Raw genomic sequence first — 10,056 nt, forward strand, 5'->3', positions numbered from 1 at the left:
AATTTTCATGCACTTTCAGTAGGTCAACACAAACTTCAATACATGACAATGTGGACCTGTAGCAAGTGAGCTGATAGTCATATAGTGTATATAATTTATTACATTATTTTTTCTATATATTCTCCAATACTTACTGTCAAAAGAAAAGATCTGTGCATGTCCAAATACATTATTGATGAAATTATTAGCTACCAGTAGTGTCGTGTCTGGCTTTATATGTTTTCTTCACTTTCTCAGTTAAGTATTACCTTTTTATTTGTTTGAAGGAAGAAATCAGATCATTTGGATAGGCAAAAAAAGATTAAACAAGCCTGAAAACCTCCCACTTACAATATTTCTATGTAAGAATTAGAGAAGAGCATTTAGGTATAGAGCCTCCAAATATAAAGAAAAGATAATCCATGGAGTGCTTCATTCTTTAGAAGCCTCTGTGATAAGGGAGGGGGCATATCTTTTGTACTTTTTGTAAAGAGATTTAAACGCTAAGAGGCCCTCCTTCTCTCAGACCATAGGGCTAGAACCAAAGGGGGTTTGGAACTTCCCAACTTCACAGCAAACGATAATCTTGTATTGAAACAAAAGGCAAGGATGACTCAGAATGTAATTAGGGTTGTGCATGTAAGCAAATGACACAATATAACTTGTGGTATTAAAAAAGAAGACAAGGCCCAGGAAAAGGCTGCTGATGTTTCCACACAGAGACAAGGCATGCAGAATGAGAAGAAAAAACAAAACAAAACAAAAACTCCTCAATTAATAAAATACAGCAAAGGGGATGATAAACCTCTGAATTTTGTAGCTGAGCATCCCACTTGTTGCTCCTCCCCATCTCATCATTTAGAGTGGGAACACTTGCAACATTTATATCTAAAACAAATGACAGAGGAGAAAAGATTTCTAAATAGACTGAATGTAAAATGCAGAGCTGGAGTCCCATTTCTATGAAAATAGAATGCCTCTGATATTTTGTCAACATGCTTGTTAATGTCACAACAAGATGAAACAGGCACAGAGCACCCTGGCACCCAGACTTGTTCATTGTTTAACCAGAGGCTGCTGATTTGTTATTCAGGTGCTTTTTTATTTTTTAACATGTATTTGTTTTTGAAACATTTCTCTGTTCACATGAAGAAGGGCAGGGGCAAAAGAGAAATGAAATTTATCTACCTGTACTCTAAAATGTCATCTCACAGCATGTTCCAATACCAAGCCAAGAAATGGCTTAGACAGGATCCCTGCCAATTGGCAAAGGCCTGAAGATTACTTGGCTTCCTGCAGTGCCATCCTTTTCTCACACAGCAAACCTCACAATTTACTTTGCAATGGTCTCAATGTTAATACTACATTCCTTTTGAGATATAGAACAGGGCTCAGCAAACTTTTTTTTTTTTTTGTAAAGGCCTGGATATCAGATTTAAAGCTCCGTGGGCCTTCTGGACTCTATTGCAACCACTCAACTCTGCCTTTACACAAAGAAAGCAGCCATAGACAATACATAAGCAAATGGGTATGGCTCTGTTCCAATAAAACTTTATTTAAAAATAGGTGGACAGTTAAGGAATGAGTGCAGATGTATTCTAATAAAGTTTATTTACAAACATAGGTAGCAGGCAGAACATAGGCCAAGGGCCAAAGTTTGCGGACTCATGTAATAGATTACGGAAACTCAGGACTAATTATAATTTCTCCCATTAACATAGTTAGTAGGGAAATGTATAGAATATAGTTAAGCCTTATTTTCATACATATGTTTAATTTGAGTTGGAATTTGCCCATGGAATTCATTGATTTCTGTAATCATTAAAAAGAAATTATTCTTTCCAACTATGTTCCAGTCATTGTGCAAGAAAAGTAGATCTGCTATCAAAATAATATATAAAAAATTAAAAAAAAAAAAGAATTAGTGAACAAAACAGGCACAGTCTCTACCTCACAGCATAGAGGGTCTGAGAGAATAGATATGCAAATATTTACTGAGGTCTACTATGTATCATGCACTCTTCTACCAGTAAAGGTATACTGTATGGAACAAGACAGACAAGGACCTCTGGTGGTGTTTACATTCTTAGTAGAGGCAGATAGAATAAATTTTGTGACAAACAATAAACAACAAAAGATCACAGTGGTAAATGCCATGAAGAAATTATAAATATAATGATAGAAAATCACTTAGCAGAGTGAGGAAAAGTGGTAGGTAATGGTGCTCAAAGAAGACTTTCAGAGAATATTTCTGAGCAAAGGGCTGAATGAAGAGAAAGAGCCATTTATGCCAAGATGTGGGGCAAGACTTTTTCTAGCTAGGTAAACAGCATGTAAAGCCCCTGAGACAGGAATGAGCTGGTCTGAGGGAGTTATAACAAGAAGGCTAAAGTCATCGGAGTGTCTGGAATGAGAGAAAGGTTTAATAACTGAGAAGTCCAGAGAGGAGTGTGGGGCAGATCATATAGGACCTCATGGTAAAGAATCTGGATTCTTTTCTCACATAATGGAAAACTGTATGAGGATATTAAGGAAAAGAACAATACATTCTCATACACTTTACACTGAATCAAGAATTACATATGAGATGAGTGCTACTAAAAGCTCAATGTGAAATGGAAGTCAGGAGTAAGGAAGGGCTGCAGTTACCCTTAGGAAAAAACCTATTTGCCCTGATCCTAAAACCTGAGATCCATCAGTGGAGACAGTTTGGGGGAAGGCTTGCTCCTTCTTGCAGAGACACTCAAAAGGCTGTATTATAGCTCCAAATGCCCAACTTCTGGGGCCCAGAAAGTCTGCATGCCTTCTTGGATCTTTCAGTTTTAAATATAACAATCAAAATCGAAGTATTCATTGAAAAGTTAATACAGAGCTCTATTTAGCTTGAAAATCAGGGGTTATTCTCAAACGAAGTTAGTGGAGAAATTTCTACAAGTGAGTTTAAAAGACAATTGTTATTCCTATTAACATTTCTCAGCAATTGACATTTTTTCTATCTCTATGTATAAATAATGGCTTCCCAGATGGCTCAACAGGTAAAGAATCTGCCTGCAATACAAGAGACACAGGAGACACAGGTTTGATCCCTGGGTCAGGAAGATCCCCTGGAGAAGGAAATGGTAACCCATCCAGTATTCTTGCCTGAAAAATCTCATGGACAGAGGAGCCTGGTGGGCTACAGCCAAAGGATCACAAAGAGTCGGACACAACCGAGTGACTAAGCACGTGCATAAATCATATATGCATATTTTATTCAAATTTAACAACAAATCTTTAAAAACATACTTGTTGACTGTCTGCTCATTTTACCCATTCTAGAAATCCCCTCATGTGCAAATAAGAGAGCACCCTCTCTGGGTTAGTATTGCACAGTCACCAGTCACTAAAACAATCCACAGATGAGAAGTCAGTTCTAGTTACTTAGATTCACATGTGCATATATTATCCTGTATGCAATAAATGTTTGCCTATTAGTGTGGAAGTATAAAGTTATTTTTTTATTCCACAGGAAGATCTAGCTGACACTCAAGTAACTTAGAAGCCAATTTTGGCATCAGAAAGCAGTTGCAAATTCCCTTAACTTGCTTTATTTTATACCTAGCACCACCCACACACTTTAGCACTTGCTCTTTTTTATTTTTACATTATGATGATAACAGTACTATTATTCAGACATTTAACAGACACCTTGGAAAATATAAAGGTGGATAAGGAGACATTCACTACACTCCGGGGACTCATAGTCTAAGTAGGCAAACAGCCCTCGAGACAAATAATGAAAACGACAACAGCTACACAACATGGAAATGCAGTACTAACATGATATGTACAACGTGATAACACTGGAGAACTCGGCCTTTGAGGGTAAGTAGAGTGTGGGTACATTTCATGGAGAAACTGGCAATAAAGCTGACTCTTAAAGAATAATTAAGAAGACAGATGGAGTCATAGAAGTTTTTAAGATCCTAGACCATTTGGCTAAATACAATTTGGATAATTAATACCATATAGCCTAGACTCAATATCTTTTAATGTAATATTAGGACAAAAATGTTGCATGATGTAGCTGAAAGGGAGCAGAATTTGTCATGCCAAAATATGCCTTTTGGCATAAGGATTATTTCAGGCTGATTTTTTTTCTTTTTTTTCTGTTGCAGGCTGATTATTTTTAAGAAACAGCAGACATAGGAAAAGCTCCAAAAACCAAGCAGAAATTAGCCTTCTAATTCACATTTACAAAGGAATTTACATTTACAAGAGAGATCTCCGTTTGTAAGGATGTGGGCTTCCCAGGTGTCCTGGTAAAGAGCCCAGGCTGCCAGTGCAGGAGACTTAAGAGACCTGGGTTTAATCCCTGGGTTGGGAAGATCCCCTGGAGAAGGGAATGGCTACTCTCTCCAGTATTATTGCCTGGAGAAAGGAATGGCTACTCTCTCCAGTATTCTTGCCTGGAGAGTCCTGGAGAGTCCCAGGACAGAGGAGCAGTCCACAGGTCACAAAGAGTCAGACATGACTGAAGCAACTTAGCACACATACTCACTCTCTGTATCACAAGAGGAAGATGACTAAACCTCTAGCAACTCTATGAACAGAGGAGGCATGGATTTAAATCTTCATAACAACCCTACTCTTGTTTACTGTGCTTACCCTGAAAACCTGGCTTACCTGAGACATCTTTTGTGTTTAGCTGGAGACAGTATTTGAGGTCATTTTGGGGGGGTTATTCAGTTTTCCTGGGTGAAGGTATACATATTATTAAACTTGTTTGTTTTTCTCTTGTTAACATGTTTTTTATTATAGAGAGGCCTCAGTCATGAACCTGGAATGGTAGAGAAAGTATTCTTTTTCCTCTTCCATATCGTCCTTTAAGAGATAACTTAAAATATAGTTGGGAAAGTAAAGTATATACACAAAATGTTAATAGCACATAGTAAGTGCAGACTGCAATACAAAGACAATGCATTCATTTATTCAATCAACAAACATTTATTATCTATACTCTATGGAGGATCTCCTGAGGAGGACATGGCAACCACTCCAGTATTCTTGCCAGGAGAACCCCCATAGACAGAGGAGCCTAGTGGGCTACAGTCCATGGGGTCACAGAGTTAGACACGACTGGGTGACTAAGCACACACACACACACGGATGATATACTACTCTAAGCCCTGCGGAAATGACACTGGACAAACACACAAGGAAGTCACACTCTAGTAGATATTAATATAAGTTGATAGGTGTAATACAAGGGTTTTTTAAAAAAAAGATTAGCACTATCATTGCTGTGCTGTGCTTAGTCACTCAGTCATGTCCAACTCTTTGCAACCTCATGGACTGTAGCCTGCCAGGCTCCTCTGTCCAGGGGGATTCTCCAGGCAAGAAAACTGAAATAGGTTGTCATGCCCTCCTCCAGGAGGTCTTTCCAATCCAGAGGTTGAACTCAGGTCTCCCGCATTGCAGACAGATTTTTTACCATCTGAGCCACCAGGGAAGCCCTTGCTATCATTGATGTTTCAGATAACTGTATGCTAAGTCCTAATTCTCTGAAGCAAAGAATACAATATTCAAGTAGAGAATGTTGTTAGTCAAAAAGTGCTATCCAAGCACTTCATTAAAAGTGTTTCATTTATTAATATTCTGATGACAATTCATAACTGCATTTTATACTAACAATCAATACATTAATTTTAGCTAGTATGAAATAGTATAATAGATACATCTTTGCTCTCTGTTACAAGGCATGTTTTTAACTCAATTTATTTATACTTTCAATCAAAAAAAAAAGAAAAGACACCATTTGGCAAAGGCAAACAGACTGTCTAAGCATTCTCCCAATATATTTTAAATACATGTACTTGTGAACTTGGGGTATATGAGAGAAAGAAAACAACAGTTCAAGAAGCACAGGATGTGGAATAGACATTCAGCAATAGAGATTTCTGTGTTATAGGAAAGTAAAAAGGAATCACACACAAAAAAAAGCAGCAAAGATACAAAGGCCTTTTGTACTTACCTTTACTATCCTAAGATCTGGTCACTCTCACGTATTAGTATGGTTTGTTAATAATTCTGAAAAGAGCTATATGGCAGAAGAAAGTCAAACCTAGACAGACAACCCAGGTGTTTCATCCAATAAAAGTGTGACTTTTGAACATTTATGTATATTGCTTTTCCTGATTTAAAAGTAAGGATGATGCTACAAACCTATCTCATGTTGGTGTTAATCAACAAGTTATCATGGAAAGCTAATCTCCAAGAACTAAATCTGTCACATCAAGAGACCAGTAACGTAACAGTTCCGGCACTTATGATGACCAATACATTCTATGCCCCACTGCCCACCTTGCCTCTCATCTTGTTCAGTTACAAGACCAGAAAAGTTGAGGAATGAGATTGGAAAGTGTAAGTTTCATATATTGACTTATAGTGACAGCCAGTCTCTTGTGAAGAATATTTAAAAGAATCCAGTTCACCAAACATCAAGCAAGCTAATAGATTAACATAAATTATCATTAAGTTGCTGCTAGCATTGATAACATACATTTTGCAAAAAAAAAAATTCCCAATAGTGATGACATGAGCTGCATAATAATCACGTGTTTGATTAATTATACTGTTGAATAAATGGATGAATTACTTACACTGATAGGCTCAGTTTCTGCAGTGCATTATTTCTGATCCTAATACAATTACTGGGAATCAAAATAGAAGTAGCACACATTACAGCATTAAGTATACCAAATGGTTACAATAAAAAAGATTTCCATTTGAATTATCAAAATAAATACATTGCATGAAACTTAGAACTTGAAGTATAGAAAACTTCTAATTAAGGAAAACTTATGAGAGCCTTTAGCAAGTTCTTTGCTGAATGCATTTATTTGGTTTCTTGATCCTCCAACCAATCGCATTAACAATGACAAAAGATATGCAAATTGAAACGGACAATTGTCAAGCCAAACTGCTCTGATTCAAACTAACAGAGACATTGTCAGCATACATTCTGCTTGATTCATGCTAGCAAGGGTCAATTTCACCAAAAAACATGTTCATAGTTATGCTTGGCTATAATCTGAAAACTACGCCATAATCTTGACCAAAAATAATACAAAAAAAAATCAAATGTTTTTCAAACATTAACATATGAAGCATGTGCATGATTTAAACCCAGTAGAATCACGTCTTTATCCTGTTACTGTTAAATAACTGCATAACAACAATAAAAATATGCATTTTCATGCTTAAATCATCATTTGGATTGTATATTTTAAGCAAACAAAATATTACATTTTTGGTAGAATAACTCACTGAAGACAATTTGGAACTAAATTTCCCTCTTCACCTTCCTCAATGACTCCAGACTAATTTATAATGATTAAATTCTCATTTAAAACTATATGAACAGTATATTGAGAATAGTAATAAGCTACTCAACCAAATTCATTTGTTCATGATGGAAATAAGTTTTGTGAAAGGAAAAGAAAAAACCTATTATAAACTGCTGCTGTAATTAGTGCCTCAAATTTAAGCTACATTTAATTAGTGCCTGAAATTTAAGCCATGTTATCAAAATACTTCAGAATTGTTTGTTTTCTATTATTTTGCCTGTCAATGTATTTTTTTCACCTGTAACCTACAATAGGAAGATCAACTAAAATTCCAAGGTTGGAAACTCTAAAACTACTAAGGTTTAGTTAACTTGTCAAATAAAATAACAGTGATCTTAGTTCAGTCCCTAGTGGACAAAAGTAAAATAACTATTACTTGGCATGATTCAGCAGGAGGTGATCTAAGTGAGTGTGACCACACAGGAACAAAAAAGAGCATTTGTCCTTTCCCTATCTTTTATCTTCTTAAAGGGTTTGTTCTGTTAACAGACTAACATAAAGAAGACTAGACTGCTTGTGTTCCTACCCTACACATCAAGTGAATTTTTAGCAAAGATCCCTGGGGGAGAAGCTTTCCACAAGTGGGACACTGACACTGTCACCCTTCCAGTGACACATTTGAACACACTTGTTATCTGCTGCTTACTTGTTACACAATTAAACAGAGAGCAAAGAGGGAAGGAATTGCAGAAAGTGTGTTATTTTTCATTGACATATTTTCAACAAAAACTTTTAAATGGTTTATAGAGAAATAACTAAATATGATGCTTGATTTTTATAAATTGGAATTAAATGCATACTCAACATTAACATTTATCTAGATCCTCACATTGCACTGTGTGTGACTATAATGTCTTGAGGAAAGAGGTACTTTAGGGACGTAGCAAAATCTACATGTCGCGTTCAGCCCAAATCTGCAGGTGCATGTCTTTTCACAGTGGGCAAACAACCTCTTCCTGATGAGTTCACATTCAAATATATTTTCCTGATTTTTTTCTCAAGGACAGAAGAAATATATGACAGAAATCAGTCCTTTACTATTCTACTGCTTGCTGAAACTGTTTCCTTTACATACTTATTCAGTTTCTTCAATCAAATATCATACTTTGTATTTATCCACATTTTATATTAACTTTACTAGAGGTTGAAAAATAAGTATCTGGTGATGACTTTCTGTCCTAGTTGCACAAAATTTCAGGGTGTAAAATTTATTTGATCCTAATAGTACTGTTGTTATTACTTAATTTTTTCACCAACTTACTCAAGACATACATGTTTGATTTTTTTTTTTAAGTTGGGCTTTGACAGTCAGAAAAACTCAAGCTGAATTTTAAATAAGAAAACCAAAAATGTCACAAAATGTGCCAGTGTTAGGCACACAAATGGGGTGCCACCATACTTTCAGAGGCACAAGCCTACAAAACGTTGGCTCACCCTTTTAAGTCATAGGGAGAGAGCCGTCTTGCATTTGCAAACACTGCCCCCCTGGAGCAAAAGGTAAACACACAAATGGCCCCCTAAGGAACTCTTAAGTTAGTTGCAGCGGGAGAACAGAAAAGGCTCCGTGCAATTAGAAACTGAAAGCGTTCACTTACTTTTTGCAGCCACTGAGTATAATTTTCCATCACATGCTCCAGATGTTGAAGTTTCTGGGAAGAGAAATCCTGTTCCACGTGTGGAGCATCTCTCTGCAGGGCGTTTGTGTTGTACTGGTCTGTCGTACTCTCACGACAGTTACCGTCGTGTTCTGGAAGAATGAAAGTGTAGGCACATTGCCCATGTTGAATCCGGTTATATCTTCTCCCACCGTTTTCTGGACTTCGGCGCTGGTTGCTGCACCCTATGTGAGTCAGAATAGCAGCGAGGAAAGCAAAGGAAAGGAAAACTGTCATTGTACTGCCGGCACTCTCTCCGTGCCTCTCGCAAAACTCGCTCCTTTCTTCTGACTTTTAAACTAGTTCTTTATTTCAGGTAAAACTGCTTGTTTGTTTGACTTTTCCCTTTCAAAGAAAGTTTTGTAGAAGAATCACAGAAAACTAGCCATTTTTAGCTTTGTTCTAAAATGGTATTTTTTTTAATTTCACCGTAATGATAGTTTCCTTAGTTAAAAACTTGAGATATTTATTGCATAGTAGCTGAGATTTATTGTTTCCTCTCGGTGTAACCGTTCAGCGTAGAGCCTGCCTGAGTCAGCTGCGTGTACATATTCTAGACCCTTTCCTCTGCCCTATCTGCTGCAGATCTGCTATTTTCTCCCAGACCTCAGTGAGTTTTATTAAGGTTGCACATCCAAGCCAAGCTGGAAGCAGGCAGCCTTTCACAAGATGACTTGACAAGAATGCATGAGGGTGCCCCTATGCTAAGGATTGCTGATGGCTTGAAGCGGCTGGATCGTCTTACACATTGGCTAGATGCGCATGACCTCGATCGTGTATGGCCCTCCCGCCCCTTCCGCAGACAATTGCCTTGAGCCTTTAGCAGATTCACTGAAAATCAATAAATAGAGCAGTCCACCTTAATACACTTTTGGTGTGTATGCTGACCTACTAAAATCCAGCAAACTAGAAGTATGTCTTTAAAGTTTTACTTAATTGGGGAACCTGAAGAAGAAAACTGGCACAGTTTCCAAGAAAATTATTTTTTATAGTGGATGATGAATCTGTACAATTATTACTTTTCTTAAAAAAAT

General features: G+C 37.0%; 1 protein-coding gene across 1 annotated transcript in view; it reads right to left on the reverse strand.

Moving 5' to 3' along the window:
- LOC120860691 (angiopoietin-1) overlaps positions 1-9,772 on the reverse strand; it is a 296,807-nt gene extending 287,035 nt beyond the window's left edge. Inside the window, exon 1 of the mRNA XM_040236442.1 lies at positions 8,963-9,772. Coding sequence (XP_040092376.1) covers positions 8,963-9,259 — 297 coding nt within the window. The 5' untranslated portion in view covers positions 9,260-9,772. The remainder of the gene's footprint in view (positions 1-8,962) is intronic.
- Positions 9,773-10,056: the final 284 nt, after the last annotated feature.

This window comes from Oryx dammah, unplaced genomic scaffold (assembly GCF_014754425.2).
Source record: "Oryx dammah isolate SB20612 unplaced genomic scaffold, SCBI_Odam_1.1 HiC_scaffold_11163, whole genome shotgun sequence".
Classification (NCBI taxonomy): Eukaryota; Metazoa; Chordata; class Mammalia; order Artiodactyla; family Bovidae; genus Oryx; species Oryx dammah.